The sequence below is a fragment of the Thamnophis sirtalis genome, unplaced genomic scaffold (assembly GCF_051295495.1).
Source record: "Thamnophis sirtalis isolate CommonGarterSnake01/CBP01778 unplaced genomic scaffold, rThaSir2_p1.2 scaffold_1, whole genome shotgun sequence".
In the NCBI taxonomy this organism is placed as follows: Eukaryota; Metazoa; Chordata; class Lepidosauria; order Squamata; family Natricidae; genus Thamnophis; species Thamnophis sirtalis.
Window position 1 is genome coordinate 154,612,598 of NW_028261381.1, and position 17,047 is coordinate 154,629,644.

At 38.8% G+C, this 17,047-nt stretch overlaps 2 protein-coding genes across 2 annotated transcripts in view; one reads left to right on the top strand and one right to left on the bottom strand.

Moving 5' to 3' along the window:
• The first annotated feature begins 2,256 nt into the window (after positions 1-2,256).
• On the top strand, positions 2,257-14,573 carry RTRAF (RNA transcription, translation and transport factor). The gene is made up of 8 exons (XM_014058870.2): positions 2,257-2,442; positions 4,863-4,990; positions 7,913-8,012; positions 9,234-9,320; positions 9,412-9,500; positions 11,144-11,212; positions 12,990-13,038; positions 14,211-14,573. The coding sequence occupies exons 1-8, from the start codon at positions 2,382-2,384 to the stop codon at positions 14,363-14,365; spliced, it is 738 nt and encodes a 245-aa protein (XP_013914345.1). The 5' UTR covers positions 2,257-2,381; the 3' UTR covers positions 14,366-14,573.
• Positions 14,574-15,237: 664 nt separating this feature from the next.
• NID2 (nidogen 2) overlaps positions 15,238-17,047 on the bottom strand; it is an 80,833-nt gene continuing 79,023 nt past the window's right edge. The window contains exons 20-21 of the mRNA XM_087728419.1: positions 16,849-16,961; positions 15,238-15,607 (exon numbers count right to left, since the gene is read on the bottom strand). Of these exons, the coding sequence (XP_087584545.1) occupies positions 15,597-15,607; positions 16,849-16,961 (124 nt within the window). The 3' untranslated portion in view covers positions 15,238-15,596. The remainder of the gene's footprint in view (positions 15,608-16,848; positions 16,962-17,047) is intronic.

The following is a 17,047-nucleotide window of genomic DNA, read 5'->3' on the forward strand; positions in this document are numbered from 1 at the left end:
ACAATTGTACCTAGAGAGATCAGATTACTGTAGGACAAGCAATGGTATTCCTTGTGACACTTTATGGGAGACAAAGTTGGACTTGAAAGAACCATAATAGAAAGACTATTGGCTCTGTTGAAGTTTGATGGTGGAGAAGACTTCTGAGAAGTGTATGGACAGCCAAGAAAACAAACTGGTGGATCATGAAACAAATCAATCCAGAGTTCTCATTCAAGACACAATTGACTAGGCTCAAATTATTCTACTTTGGGTATACTATGCAAAGACCTAGCTTTTTTAGAAAAGGCTCTAATGATGGGAAAGGGGGAAGGGGGTGGGGAATGCTGACCAGTAGCAAGAGGGATGGACTTACCGGTAGTTATAGTAGCAATGGATGCATCATTTGAAGATCTGAAGGAACAGGATCATGAAAAAATATGTACATCATCACTAAAAGAAACCTGATTTCATAGCACATAACTGTAATATTTCATTTATTTGAATTTCTTCTGTAATACAGCCCTCTAATTCATTTTATTTATGTTGCTTTAAGTTCTTGGTATTTTTTAATGAATGTTCTAATTTGCATTTTCATATGAAATGCATCTTTACCCATTTAGGTGTCCAGAATAGGAATAACTAACAAGTAATTTTGGTGAGAAAACAGATAACAAAATAATTCTTCTGCTATTACAACATTTGTAAATTACTTTTAGGAAAGGAACACAACACATTGGAAAGTAAAATTCAATGATTAAATTAGAAAAGCACAGTAAAAAGTGAACCCTGCAATTAAGCAAGATAAGCACTAAAAAGAAAATACATATAACAGGTATAAAAAGCCTTCAGGGTATGTTTATATTATGTGTGTGTAAGTTAGTTTGCTTTTTTGTTATTGTTTTGTTTAACTAAAGACCAAGAAACAAACTAAGTTACAAATGTTTTTAATTAACTTTTGGGATTCTGATCATTTAGCTTTTAAAAATTAGCCAAAGGAAACTTAACACAGAGAAGTCACCCAGATTCTCACCTAAAAAATTCAGTGAGCAATAAATAGGAACACCATACAACTAATATGTTCATACCGGTGTAGCAAGTTAACCCCCACCCTTCCTAGAAAAATGAAATATCCTGGGAAATATTGAAAAGGCATTATATTTCCCTGGATCAGAAATGGAGAAACATGTTTTTAGGCAGGAAGAAGACTCACTCTTAATAGTCCCTTTGTCAATGGGCAAGTCTATTCTACATAACAAAGATCTTACCCCCCTTAACTCCAGGGTGATGGGATTAAGGCATGATAGTATTAGCCGTTTACCTATCTCACCACAGGGCACCTGGGAAGAAGCAATGTTCAACCAAACGTGGACTCATAGCCTACAGAGCTGCTTCTCCATGGCCCTATGGGAGTCTGACAACCAATCAGAATACAAGATCAAGATCAAAGGGCAGAGAGGGCATAAAACCAGGAACTTTCAGCATCTCGGTCTCTTTTCTTCTTCACCCAACATCTGGAAGCATGTGATCCCTCTTTTCTGTTCAGGAGCTCAAGCCATGTGGTCCTGTTCACCATTAAACCATCTTTCCAAGCAGCCACCATGTTTCCAGTGTCGTTTTCCCCAATTGGAATTGAACCCAGAAGGGCATTTCTTCCAACACTGGTACAACTCCCATTATTCTCCTGTATTATATAACCTATACTTAAATTTATTCAACAATTCGTCCCCATGCATTAACAAGTCTTCCTTCAAACTTGGCCACTTTTAAGACAAGCGGACTTCAATTCCCAGAATTCCCTAGCCAGCGTGCATTCTGGGAGCTGAAGTCCACGTGTCTTAAAAGTGGCCGAGTTTGAGAAAACATTGCATTCATATTTCGGACACAAGGCAGTAATAATCCACGGCTAACGTTTTTGCTCCCCGCATTTCTATTCTTTCCTGGGTTGGATTTCTTTTGAGTTTTTGCAAGAAAGGAGACGGCGTGCCGGGCTCTAATCATAGCTGAGTTGCAAATTCTGTAAGGCCAATTCTGGCCCAAAACAAAAGCTGCCCTAAGAACGGAAACACGCGTTAACAATCCCAGTTTTAAAAATCTCCTTTCCCTTCCTGTCCAAAGGCTTGCCTTCTTTCTTAACTGGCTACTGATGTTGTCAGTCAAATCGCTTAACCAATCATTTTCGCCTTTTTCCTCCCAGCGTATTAGTCCCGCTCACCAGCCGTGACGCGCACCCTTGAAATATAGTGATTGGCTACTGCCAACGCTCCCTCTAGTCCCGCAAGCGAGTCGCGCAGGCGCTCTTCCTTTCTCGAGTCTCCTCTAGCCGCTTGTTGGTGATATAGAACTGCTCCTTGATTCGACGACGACTCGGCTCGAAAGACTCTCGCCTAGAGAGCAACGCCATGTTCCGGCGGAAACTGACGGCGCTCGACTATCACAACCCAACTGGGTTCAACTGCCGAGGTGAGGGAAGCCGTTACCTATAGGCCGCGATACGTACCCACCGTCTCATTCATGGCTGTTGGCATTTTGATACGCATGCGCGAAGCGCCCCCTTCGCTTTCTGGATAAGATAATGGTTGCATTGACCACGCCCCTACGGCGGTTTTTTTCCCCGGCCCCTCCCCTTAAAGCTCCTTTCCTCTCATGATGCCCTCCAGGTATATGCAACTATAGTTCCCATCACTCTTAATTAAGCCAAGCTACGGGCGTTAGTTCATAAAGAAGAAGGCTGTAGATTTTGGGTCTGGCTAGTCTAAAGAAAAGTAGAATTGGGGGCCACATGATAACAGTATTGTAATATGTGAGGGGCTGCCACAAAGAAGAGAGGGTCAAATTATTCTACAAAGCACCAGAGGGCAGGACAAGAAACAATAGTTGGAGAGACGGATGAAAAAGAGAAGCAGCCTGGAATTAAGGAGAAACTTCCTAACAGTGAGGACAATTTACCAATGGAACAGCTTTTGCCTTCAGAAGTTGTGGGTGCTCCATCACTGGAGGCTTTTAAGAAGAGACTGAACAGCCACTTATCTGAGATTGTATAGGTTCTCCTGCCTGAGGCTGTCTAGGTTCTGCTTGAGGCTGGACTAGAAGACCTCCAAGGACCCTTCCAACTCTATTCTAATTCTTTGTAATCAGCCATATTTGGAGAGTACCAGCTGAAGAAGCGCTTTCTTAAGTGCTCACATTACCGCGAGTACAAAAGTTAGGATTGTATGGAACATAAGCATTTGGTACAGTATATCACAGAAGTGAGTACACCCCCCCCCTCACATTTTGTAAATATTTAAGTATATCTTTTCATGTGACAACACTGAAGAAATGACACTTGCCTACAATGTAAAGTAAAGTATATCAGTTTAAATGGGCTGTCCCCTCAAAATAACACAACATACAGCCATTAAGTCTAAACTGCTGGCAAACTATACTTAAATATTTACAAAATGTGAGGGTGTGTACTCACTTCTGTGATATACTATATTGCCAGGGTACCAGCCTGTGGTGGAGTTGAGTTTCCCCAAAGGAGGTTGAAATTAATTACTATAAACCCTGTAGTAGCAGCTCCTGAAACTACAGTGAACCCTCAGGGGAGCAATTCCATACTTTTCCTGCAGCTCCTTATGACTTCTTGGAGATCAAAGGAGAAGGAACTCTCATTTGGGAATGTATGACAGAGAAAACTGGAGCCGAAGTTGCTAAAGTCTTCTCTTTGAACTGGTATCACAGGCAAAATGGAGGTGGGAGAGAGATTTGATTTTGGTGGGGTTTTTTTTGTTACTTAACTATGTTGTGGTTATTTTAGAACATAGAGCGGGTGTTCAACCTTGGCAATTCTCCAGCCAGGTTACCAATACTGATTCTATATAGCTTACCAAACTCCATCTTTAAAGAAAGCTGTATAGAGATAGGATTCAAAATTGTAAGCTGCCTTACAGAACAATAATATGACTGCATTGCATGAATAGAATAGAATAGGAATAGAATTCTTTATTGACCAAGGGTGATTGGACACACAAGGAATTTGTCTCTGGTGCATAAGCTCTCAGTGTACATACAAGCAATAAGTGATAAATCATGATCATAGTCATTGTAAAAATACATTCATCATTTGTTTGCCATCCACCTCGCTGCAGTACTCCCCCATTGCCCCCCCCCCCCATGCCAACTGGCAGAGCCAGGTCTTCAGGCTCTTAGGGAAGGTTAGGTGGGGAGGGCTGATCTTGGGGGTGGGGGAGAAGTTCCAATTGCTGGAGTTATGACAGAAAAGGCTCTTCTGGATCCCACCAGCCAGAGTTCTTTGACTGGCAGGAAATGCAGCATGCATCTTCTGCCAGCATGGGGGAGTGACTGTCCCATCAGGGTGAGATGGTTCTTCAAGTAATCTAGACCCATGTCATCCATGCAGGGCTTTATAAGTAATAACCAAGCCTTGAATAGCACCCAAAAGCAAATCAGCCAGTGCAGTTCCCAGAACAGCAAAAAACCTGTCCATGTCAAATTTTCAGCAGTTATAGCTTCCAGTTGCTCTTCAAAGGTAGCTCCATTGCAGTAGTCCAAGCATGAGATGATCAGGGCTTGAATGACTATGTGCACAGAATTCTGATCCAGGAAAGACATACACTTGAGAGGTCAATGAAAAATTGAAGTAGAATTCTGCATTAAACCTTCTCTAAATAGATCAAGAAACCATTGGGTTAGGCTGTATGTGACATTATTTACAAAAATGCAGGAGGGTTTTTCAGAATTGAACTGATGATGATTGTTCTTAATTGTTGTTTCTTCTAGGTACTAGAGAGTGTGATCATACAAAACTTTTATAATGACTTTTAATTTAAGGAAAAGTCTTTTTTTATGATGTGACTTGTATTTATTTGTTATTGTAGATGAAACAGAATTCAGAAACTTTATTGTTTGGCTTGAAGACCAGAAAATCCGACACTATAAAATAGAAGACAGGGGGAACTTAAGAAACATCCATAATGCCACAGAATGGTCAAAGTCCTTTGAAAAGGTAGTGTTGTTTTTAAGTGCAATTTCTAAGCATGTGGATGGGATCTGTTTTACTTATAACAGCACATTACATGCTAATTAAGTTAGACTATCTAGGACTAGAGGATGAAAGCACAGAAAAGTAAAATTAAGGTATTTTCACTGGCTGTAGCATTTTTTTGGTACAAAATTATAAAAGTTGGACATACTAAATTGGTTTATACAACTACATTGTCAGTTATAATGTAGGTCTACAACATACTTAAAAAAAAATCAGTAGAATTTAGTGATAAGAAAAACTTATTTTCCCTGATATTGCTAGAATAATCCATATAATTACATAATATTTGCTTAATATGTGATTCTTCCAACAATTGGTAGTCTTCTACATTGCTGATTTTAAATTGGAATATTTCCGTATCATGTTACCTTTACTGTTAATAGCCATGAGAGTTGAGAATATTTTCATATTTGAGAACAATGCATGCGGTTTCTATAATCCAGCAGGAGTCTAGGAATCTTCTCTAAGTAATTTAATAATGCTTGTGCCTTAGAATTAAAGAAAAGTTTTAATAGAGTAAATAATGTTAACATATTGTAAGTCAGAGTCATTGTACATTATTTTCTAAAAATCTTGAAAGAAAGAAACCCCCAGTTTGCATTCATCACCTTCTCACAATTATAGATTTCTTCCTTTATTCATACACCTCTCTTGTTATAGGAAGATATTTAATTTTGTGATTTCGGTTAATTTAAATATTTTTTTATGCTATAGCAGTGATGATGAACCTTTTTTAGCTTGCGTGCCAAAAGCTGGAGGAGTGCAGGGGGGGGGTCGTGCGTGGGTGTGCCACACCTATAATGCAATGCATGACACACCCCAGCGGGCATGGGCGCATGACAGGCGCAACACCCCAATTTTTTGCATGGTTTTTTTTTCCCTCCCCAGGCTCTAGAGGCTTTAGAGGAGCTTGGGGAGGGTGAAAATAGCCTCTCCTGCCTCTCTCCCCCCCCCCCCCCCCAGGGAGGCTTCAGGAGCTTCCCTGAAGCCTCCGGAGTGCAAAAAATCCAGCCCTACAGGCAAACCAGAAATTCAGGGACCTTCCGGAGGCTTCCCTGAAGGCAAGCTCTTGAAGCCTGGGGGGTGGGGGGGGAGGCTATAAAGCTTCTGGAGCCTGGGGAGGGTAAAAAATGGCCTCAAAAAAGGGCTAAAGTCATCTGACAGGACAACGCCCGTGCCCTGACAAATGGCTCCTCATGCCACCTGTGGCACGCATGCCATAGGTTTGCCATCCTGGTGCTATAGGATAGATCAGTAAAAATTGTTTTCAGCATTAAGGCTAAAAAGGTCAACTTACAGAAATCATTAGCTCTACAGAAGAAACCCAGTTTATATTTTTCTTCCATCCAATATTTTCTTTTAATCAGTCTTGGAAGGAAACCACGAAAATAGTGGGTATAAATTGTAAAAATCCATTGTGAAGTAAGAAATGTGTGAGAGGGACCAACTAAGAATTCACTATGCTAACAAGTACCATATTTTTCGGAGTATACGACGCACCGAAGTATAAGATACAACAAGGTTTTGAAGAGGCAAATTTAAAAAAAATGTAGGTAGGGAGATAAAGGGATAGAGAGGGAGAGAAAGAGAGAAATAAAGTAGGTAGGGAGAGAGTAGTTAGGTAAGTAGATAAAGGGGTAGAGAGAGAGAAATAGAGAAATATAGAGTAATACAGTAGGTAGGGAGGGAGAGAGTGTAAGTAGGTAGAGGGATAGAGAGAGAGAAATATAGTAGGTAGGTAGGGAGAGAGAGTAGGTAGGTAGGTTGATGTTACCAGGTGTATTTATCCATGTGCTAAAGAAGGAAATCACTGACAATCTGCAGCACCTAAGGCTTTGTTTCTGCTGGCACAGCACTTCATCAATGTAATTCTAATCGATCAGTTAAAGAGCTTTCCAAAAAGGAAAAAAAAAAGTTTTTGCACTCTGCAAACCTCCCAAAAAATGGCCTGTTTTTTTTTTTTTTTCTTTTTGCGAAAACATCCTTTTTTTTTTTTAAAGGCCTTGGAGAGGCTTAAAGAGTGCTCCGGGGGGAGGGCAAAAATGAGCAAAAAAACAGCCCGTTTTTTGCGAAAACGGGCCATTTTGTCAAAAAAAATGCATGCATAGTCTTATGGAGGCTTATAGAATGCTGCTGGGGGGTGGGAAACGACCCTTTTTTGCTCATTTCTGCCCTCCCCAGCCCCCAGGAGCTCTCTGAAAGCCTTCGAAAAGCTATGCACGGCCATTTTGGTGAAGGAGGCTGGGCTTCGGGAGGCAAAAAATGCTGTATTTGATGTTTAAGACGCACCCAGATTTTCAGCCACTTTTTTGAGGAAAAAAGGTGTCATATATTCTGAAAAATACGGTAATTAGGAATTAGAATTGGGACCGATTTTGGAGGCACAGCAGTAATGAAAAAAAAATATTGTAGCAGAATTAGAATATAAACAACTGAGAGTTAAAAATAAGTATACTGCTTTGCTCCATGGCACTGTGAACATTTGGAACTGTGTTCAGGATCTTATTACCCAATGAAGCACACTTCATAGCTAAGAAAACATTAGATGAAAGGAATGAACTGTTCCTATTCATACTGCCTTTTTAATATTATGATTGTGGCATAAATAAGATCTCAAGGAAGTATTTTCCAAGCTATTTGATAATAGCTGGAAATAACTTTTATATATCAATAATAAAATTAGCTGCTCTTGATACAAAAAGTGCTTAAATGTCTCAGATCAAGTATGATAGCAACACGTTTTTGTTTTCCTAGAAGTTTCTTTCATGCTGAATTCATAATCCAGCGCTAGATTCTGTTAAGCTGTTCACCCAAGTGAAACCTATAGCTTTTAAGATTTGTTGTTAATTGAAATATTTAATTTAAAATTGCTTTTTTTAACAGTACCTTAAAGATGTGAATTGTCCTTTCACTATACAAGAACGGCAAGAAGCCATTGATTGGCTTTTGGGATTGGCAGTTAGGCTTGAGTATGGAGACAATGGTATGCTGGACTTTTTAATCTTCTCTTGCCTAAAATGTGATAGTTTATTCTTTAATTTAAAATTGCAATCATATTTTAAAAAGTGAGTAAGAAAGAGATTTACAGTTACGCTTCAATTAATTTCTTGATTTACACGTACTCTAATTTTAAGTACCTTAAAAACTAGAAGCTTGTATAATTAATATACATAGTAGAAAAATCTTTGTTTCTACCTGATTAATTCAAAGTTTGACTCCAGTATGACTTAACTGATATCTGAATGAAGCTGATTAACATCAAAGCATTAACCCAGGGGTGTCAAACTGGTGGGCTGGATACCCAGGCTACGCCCATCCCAACTCCACAAAGGAGGGAAACACAAAACTTAACAGCAACATGACGCACCAAGTTAGACATCCATGCATTAACTCAATCAACCTTTTAGAGTTGAGATGAGGCTGATTATGAAAATGCAATTAAGATGCAAGGATTTGTCCTTGAAACAGACACAGGTGAATTTAGATCCTAGCTTTCAGATACTAACAGTTTAAAGTGCTAAAGCAGTGATTTTCCACCTGGGCAACTTAAAGATGTATGGACTTCAATTCCCAGAATTCCCTAGCCATTGAAGTTCACACATTTTAAAGTTGCTCAGACTGGAAAACACCAGTCTACAATCAGGCATTTTGATCTGCCATTTCGCTACAGAAAGGTTAGATTGGGGAATACTTAATCCTGCCTCACTCATTTCTCTGCAACTGTTTCCCCATCAGCTCCCCCCACCCATGCTCAGAGGACAACTAACTAATAAACTGTAAAAGATAGATTAACAATTTCACTTCATACCTATTACTTTTTTGCTTCAAACAACTTATTCACCAATTTGCAATTATTTTGCAGATACTGTGAACCAGATTTCTATTAATGCTACAGTTTTGGCCTTTGATTTTTTTCTGAATTTGGACAGCTTGTTTAGTCTTTCTTGCTTTTTTACAAGGTTTTTTGCTGTCGCTGAACATGATGATAGATGCTATTTAGAATTCATTATTAGTAGCAATTAACAAGCATCTACAATGAAATTTTTGAACAATGTAGACAGCTGCTGCTGTTATGCACATGCTGTTCTCGGGAATTAGAAGAATGGCATAAGACTTATTTCTTTTGCTTTCTTTAATTTTAAGCTTGTTCTTTATATTGTGACCTATAATTATGCATTCAATGAACTGGCTTTTCTTTTAACAGCTGACAAATATAAGGACCCTACACCAGAAGGGTCTAAAAATGCAGATAACGCAGCCAAAAATGCAGAACCCCTGATAAACCTGGATGGTGAGTAAAGATACGGCTTAATTTTTTCTTAGTGTGAAATGTGCATCAAAAAAAAAAAAATCAACCTGTACTTATGTCCTTTATTTCACAGTGAATAATCCTGATTTTAAAGCTGGCGTGATGGCTTTGGCGAATCTTCTTCAGATTCAACGTCACGATGACTATTTGGTTATGCTTAAGGTTAGCTTATTAGAGTTATTCCACTAGTTCTCATTTAAATTCTTCTTTAAAAATGATTTGTGTAAATTTGCTTAAAGTTCCCTTGTCCATCACTTTTAGTATTTATTTGACAGCAATGAAAAGTTTGAGGTGGACATCGTAAGCCTATTGTCTAAATGCTGCCTTGAAACTTAATACCCTTCTGAAATACCTGCTGTTCAGAATATGTGTTTTTAGAAGTTTCTCCTTTTCTAGAATCTTTTTTTAGTTGTGTTTCCTGTATTTAACCTAAGCACGTTTCAATAACAGGATGATCATTTTTTCACTAGTTAGTTGTATCTAAGACTATATTCATAGTGTTGTTCTTTACTCTTTTTTTAATCCAGTTTCTGAAAAAAAGTTTAGCTCAAATATAGGAGAAAAACTACCAACTATAAGAGCAACTCAGTTGAATGACAGTTTCAGAAGACTCTCAATTAGCTCTTTAGAAGGAAAAAATAATGCATCTAGAGTCTAAGTAAATACACAGAGCTTGAATTTCAGTTCTAGAGTTGTGTGCTTTTGCCAGTCCCTGCTTTGGTGAAACTTACGCCTGCTTGTTGATTCATCTTGGTTAATGATTTGGCTTATTACATTCAATACAGGTTTTGCACTGATTTCAATTAAGAATGGTGGGCCTTTGCAACATGGCATCTTTGTTATGAAGGACACAAATTGTAGGGTTTTGAAGTATCTTTCACAGCTTCAATACTAGAATGTTGACTATTCCTACTCTACTAATATGTCTGTAATGATTCATCTATTGCTTTGGAATGAGGTAGATGGTCAAGAGTATTAGCTAGTGAGCCCGCAGTATAACAGACACAGTGGCGATCAAAAGTAATAACTCTCAGCATGTTCTTCAAGCACGATAGAGGAGTTGTTCAAGTACTGTAGAGAAAAAGCAGGTAGAGAAACATTAAATATGTTCCTACTAGATGTTTTATACCTGTTTCCCTACAGCATTAAAAGAGTTCCTATATATACTGTAGGTTCTATTAAACATGTGCTTACATTTGTTCAATGGGGTTTTTTATTATCTTCCTCCAGTATGCATGTTCTGAAATAGCAATAGCACTTATACACCTCTTTACACTCCTCTTTAAGTGGTTTTCAGAGTCAGCATATTGCCCCCAACAATCTGAATCCTCATTGTACCGACCTTAGAAGGATGGAAGACTGAGTCAACCTTCAGCCACTGCAGCTGCCATGTTGCTTTCCTACTCATGCAGAGCAAACATGCTATGCAGATAAATTAATTATGTCACTGGACTTAACCCACACATAGCACTTAGATCCAAGGTGCATTTCTATATGAAGTCTTATCTAACATTAAATGTTGAACTACAGTAAAAAAAAAAAAAACCCACCCCAAATAGAGCTGGAATCAAATGTGAATATACAATTGCTGACTCAGTTTCTACTTTATCTTAATAACGTACTTCTGCTTTTTCCATCCCTCCCTCTGCTGAATTCTAGTTCATAAGCTGCTTGAAGTTAGAAATGATGGTGTTTTCCTATATAAAATGCTCTATAGCAATATGTATGATTGCAGTGCTGTATAATTTGTGTATGTCACACTCACATAAGCACACCAGTACATCTACTTTTTTCCTATTTCTCAGGCAATTCGCATTTTGGTTCAAGAACGCTTAAGTCAGGATGCTGTTGCAAAAGCAAATCAGTCAAAAGAGGTATTTTATATTTTAAATGCAAGAAATTATGGTTTATTTCATTTCTTTAAGCAGGATGCTGATGGCTGCAAATCTTAAGGCTGTATAAAGCTTTGGAAGAATGTTTTGACTCAGCAAAGGTTTAAACAAAGCATCCTTTCAAAAAGAAATTTCAAAATGCACTTCCCTGTCCTCATTCTATCAGAAAGCAAATCATGTCTCTTCTGCATGCAAGATATGTTGTAGCTCATCAAGTAAAGAATAGCTGCCTTATACTAGCCCCTACTAAATTTTTTACAAGGATCAATATAGATTAAGAAGAGCAACAGTCCACACAAGCATATAGGAAAGCTATGGAATAGAATACAGGGCGGGGCATAACCTTTTCCTAGGGGGTCACAGCAACACTTGTAATAACAACACAAATAATTCATACACCATTCGAAAGCCCATCAAAAACTGAGTTTATTGACACGATTTAATAGTCAGTATGACCACCATTAGCCCTTCGAACAGCATTCAAACGAGGTGGATAAGAACACAACAAATCTTCAAACAGTTCCGTTCGATTTTCCAGATTTTTCAACACAGTTTCCAAATTCATTCTCAAAGTTTCAACCGAATATCGATTTTGACCTTGCTCCTGAATCATCAGAGCTTCCACTTCATCCTTAATCCTTAATTATGGCCCCAATGTTCTCTGCCGGATTGAGATCTGGTGAATTTCCCGGCCAGACGTCATTGCCCCAAAATTCGACATTGTTTTCCTTTAACAATTGCTGAGTCGCATTTGCATTTCCGAATCGAATTTTCCAGCCATTCTTAAAGCAAATTTAACATTTAATAGCTCATTCAATTCAGTTTTTTATGGGCTTTAAAATGAGGTGTCGTGGAAGTTGTAAACTGCTGTCGATCTTGCTGTGACCCCCTAGGAAAAGGTTATGCCCCGCCCTGTACTTCTGCAAAGGAAGCCTCGGTATTTGCTTAAACTCAAGTCTCCTTGTTTTAGAACAGGGGTCCCCAAACTGTGGGCCGTGGCCTAATCACCACTGGGCTGCATGAGTGGCCATCCAGTGCATGCACATCTCGCGTGCACCTCATTACGGGAGCTCGTGGCCCCCCATGCAAACCTTGTTGCGGGCGCTCATTGCCCCATTCATGTGAGACTCACGGGCTGTTGCTGGGGGCCCTCACATTGCCGGCAGTCGCAGCCCCATGCACAAGCATCACCATGAATGTCACAGGTGCACCCCCACACATGCACAAAAGAGAATGAGAAGCTTCTCAAAATTGAAGTAGAGAGATCAGAATGAGCCATATTTCTTTGTTTTCTCAATCTGAGAGCAAAAAATCTGTTTGATACCCAAAGACCAGGTTATAGGAAGATCATTTGGGCCATTGATCCACATGGATAATTTTATAAGTTCATTTAATTGAGTGATGAAAGATTATTTATGAGAGAGCGTTTTTGTGGAACAATTTTTTAAAAAATTTCTATGTATTTTATTTTGAATTTCTTAACATCTGAAGCTGTCCTGCCCACAGTATGTAGCTGGTATTGTTCAACTAAAGTTTTTGTAGGTGTGGATAGGAAAATCCATACAGGATGATCCAGGTACTTGGTAATTAGGAATGTTCTTTTGAAAGACACAATTTAAGCATAGCAAGTTACCTTCAGTGAAGATAATTACTGCAAAATCAGTAGGATGTGCCAGATTCAAATTATACAAAGTGATTTGTTTTCCACTTGTGCATAACATTTTGTTTCAGTGATGAGTTTCCCGTCTCTTTCTTTAAGGGTTTGCCTGTCACCTTAGATAAACATATTCTTGGCTTTGACACTGGAGGTAAGTGATCCTCTCCTTGCTTTCTCTCAAAGCTTTTTCCTCTGGCCTTCCAACCTGATCCCATTTACCATTTCATTTGTTCAGGACAATCCCTTCTTTTCTTCATGATTGTGCTTCTTTAGTAGGATGAGTTCCTTATGTGCAGAGGAAATAGGTTTTATTTTTAGGAAAATGTGCACATTTGCCAACAAGATTAAGGAATATTTATTGTGTCAGAAACTGTACCACATTTGCTTTTCAATTTACTGTGAACAATGTATTTAATTTAATGACTAATATACCATAATTTAGTCTGGCATTTCCCCATGAATTTTCATCATAATACTTCTCTGATGGGGAAACGATGGCTCAGCAATTAAAGCTGAGCCACCCAGGTTCAAGATCCATGACGGGGTGAGCTCTTGTTCTTGATCCAGCTGCTGCCCACCTAGCAATTTGAAAGGATGCAAATGTGAGTAGATAAACAGGTACCACTTTGGTGGGAAGGTAACAACATTCCATGTGCCTTGGCATAATCATATGGGAAGTGTTCTCAGACCATATTGGCTCCCTCAGCCAAGAATTAGAGATGTGCATCACCCCCTAGTGGTGGACGTGACTGGATAGGAAATTTTATCTTTATCTTTTATGCTTTACTGAGTACTGCCAGTAGAGATAAAATCAAGTAAAAACAAAGAACATTAAAGAAGAATTAAAATGTTGAACGAAAGAGATTTGTTTTCAAGGCCTTTTTAAACACAAAGTTAAACAACTGTATTAGAAACAGCATTCCAAAGAATTGGGTAATAATAAAGAAGGCAAGCCTATGGCAGCTGTAGGCAAACTGCAGGAACCTAATATATGTGTCATCACCTTAAAATTAGGGACATTTCATATCCCCATGGCAGGGGTGGAAATTCTGTGTGTTCTATGTAATCTTCAAGTCTTGTTTTTTTTTGTAGTTCCCCCATGACCTCACAGCATCAAAATCTCAAAACTGCTGAATAATAGCAAAACGAATCACATTTTACAGGATAGAAAACTAAAGTAAATTTATACACTAAGACACAATAGGTTTAAAGCATCTATAAAAGGATGCTTGTTACAAAGGGTTGTATATGAATTGACTGAGGTCCACCACTTAAAAGAGTTTTGAACTGAGCTCTGTTTGCCTTTTCTTACTTCCTCCTCAGATGCTGTCCTCAATGAAGCTGCTCAGATCCTCCGACTACTGCACATAGAAGAGCTCCGTGAGTTACAGACCAAGATAAATGAAGCCATCGTAGCTGTTCAAGCGATTATTGCGGATCCAAAAACTGATCATAGACTTGGCAAAGTCGGGAGATGAACAAAATTAAAAAAAAAAAAAGCTTTTGGCTCTCCTGTTGCTGGCATGCAGTTAAAGGACTCCTCCAGATCTAGCATGCAATTCCAAAAGGATACAATTCCCATGTTTGGAAAGAAACCAGGGCAACTGCCAGCACATCCACTAAATATTTTTCTTTGCATAAATAAAGCTTGGATTACCCCTCCTGTCATGGGAGGTTGTCAAGTACCACAGTGGCCATTTTCCCATTTTTTATTTGTTCATAAGAAATTGCACATGTCTACGAGTTTGTTTCTATGTGCTTTTTGGAGCTAGGGGGAAATTGTGTGTGTGTGTGTGTGTTTTAGTTAACCAGATTGCGGTACAGTTCCTCATGAATCTGAAGTGTTTTACCTGCACCTCCTCAGTTCAGTGGTTTATGCTTAGGAAAAGCATTCCTGGCAGATTGTCAAATACAAAAACTCAAGTGGCCTCATAAAAAAATTCAGCCTTTTTATTGAATTCATGGAATAGCCTATAAAACATTAGCTGTTACCGTCAGATATTAACACACACGCAAACAGTTACCATCAGATATTAACACACACGCAAATATTCTCATGCAGTCCCAGAATATGAAGAGTGGAAGGTAAATCTGAAACATTTCAGCATATTCTTACATAAATCTTAAAAAGTAATGCACCAAGTCAGAAACAACAAGAGGTGGCAGAACATTAAATTTTCTAAAATACTTTCAGCAATTTTGCATGACTCCTAAGAACAGGCAAAGAAACTCATTTTTTCCCCCATTCTGCTTCATATAGTGTTTCCAGAAGTCATTCTAGACTCTTCCCTGTTTGAGTTAAGATGGTTTATCCCCCCACCCCATTCCATTTTTTAAAAAGATTCCCCCCCCCCCCCCGGTAAAATAGTGATGGAGTAAGGCTATATTTATATGGTCATATTTCTTGTACAATGTTGCTCCAATCACCAGAAGAATATATTCCCCTGTCATAGCACCATTTCTTTTTGGCAATATATAAAATTGTTTTCATTGTGAAAAAAATACAGTAGTAAGGATTTGAGGTATAACTTAAAAATACTAGATAATTTTGTTCTAAGTTAAACCACTTAATTCCCTCCAATACATATTAACGGTCCCGATACAGCCGGAGGAGACTTTTGCATGGTGTGCAATAATGATAGGAAGTGGAACTCTTCTTCCAGCTGCCGTAGTGGAATTTATTTCCTCTCCTTCCCTCCACTTAATAGCTTATTTTCTTCCTGCGAAAATAAATAAATGTGATTTCATAAGGGCTGCTGCCGGCTGACAATGATGGATCACATAGACAATATGTGACCAATAACCAATAGTGCAGTTCTTGCTTGCCATTTCCTATTTGACCCATGAGCTTCCTTGTGCATAGACTGCAAAACAAATGTTTGGGTCTACAGGCACCAGCATCTCATCAAGGCTAGAAGGGACTCCATGAATGATAACAGACTACAGATAGTCCTCGACTTACAACCATTCATTTAGTGATCAAAATGTGTTTAAATCATCTTTAAAATTTGGACGCTTGGCAACTGGTTCATATTTATGGCATTTTTGTGGTCATGTGATCACCTTTTGTGACCTGACAAGCAAAATCAACTGGGAGGCCAGATTCACTTAACCATTTTATTAACCGCAGATAGTCATTTAACCACTGTGGCAAGAAGGGTTATTAAAGGGGGGTAGAATTGATTTAACTGTCTCGTTGGCAATACATTTTTTGGCTCAATTGTGGTTGTAAGTTGAGGACTATCTGTATTCTTTCTCAGCTGCTGTGTCCCGCTTGGAGCAGGTCAGGATTGGCATAAAAACAAGAAAAATAAGACAGTCTTGTATTCTAATCCATCTGTCTTTTCCTGTCAGGTGAATTAGAGACTTAAGAGACTCAGAATAATTCTCCAGTTTTTAAGTGTGCCTCCCGATAAAATAATCAGACATTTTCAAAGCACTAAGACAGCTTTTTGACAAGTGTTTATGAATGTTCTCCTTTTGCTATGAATTTGTCAAATGTTTAAAACAGTTCCAAGAGAAGAGGTTTGTTTTCACAGATTTAAGTGACGGACGTAAAATATTCAGACTCTCATCCTTTTCAATTGTAGAGATGCCATTTTCTCCATTACAAGGTAATCCTGGCCAGCCAGGGATCACAGGAATTGGAGCATCCCAAAACCACATAGCTGTTCAGGAGGCCATTTTGATTACTCTAAGCTTTCTAAACTGCAGGGAGGGAATGCCTATTACCAAGGCAACTAAGACATGGTTTTCAAATCCGGTAATGTTAGCTCAGACTATTGCAGATCAGCAAGATGAATAAATGCAGGGCTGTTTCCTATAACGCTAATGGTTCTGATGCACTCCTGAAAAGAAATTTCCATGAGCAAAGATGTGGGGCTATTAAGTTCTCCTGCTCCCTTCACCCTCCTCCCCTTAAATCCTGCCCTAACATTTACAGTTAATTCCTAATTTTTACCTCCTGGACAGTATGGATGAACTACAGTTATTCCATAGAGATGTGTCCGCTGATCTGGAAGATACTCGCCCGTAAAAGCACCATTATCTTTGTTCACAGCTATAACACCATCCCTGTTGAAAGAAATTGAATGGCACATGAGGTTTGTGTCAAAGCTAAGCAGAGTCAGACCTGTTTAATATTTGGGGAGGACAGCATC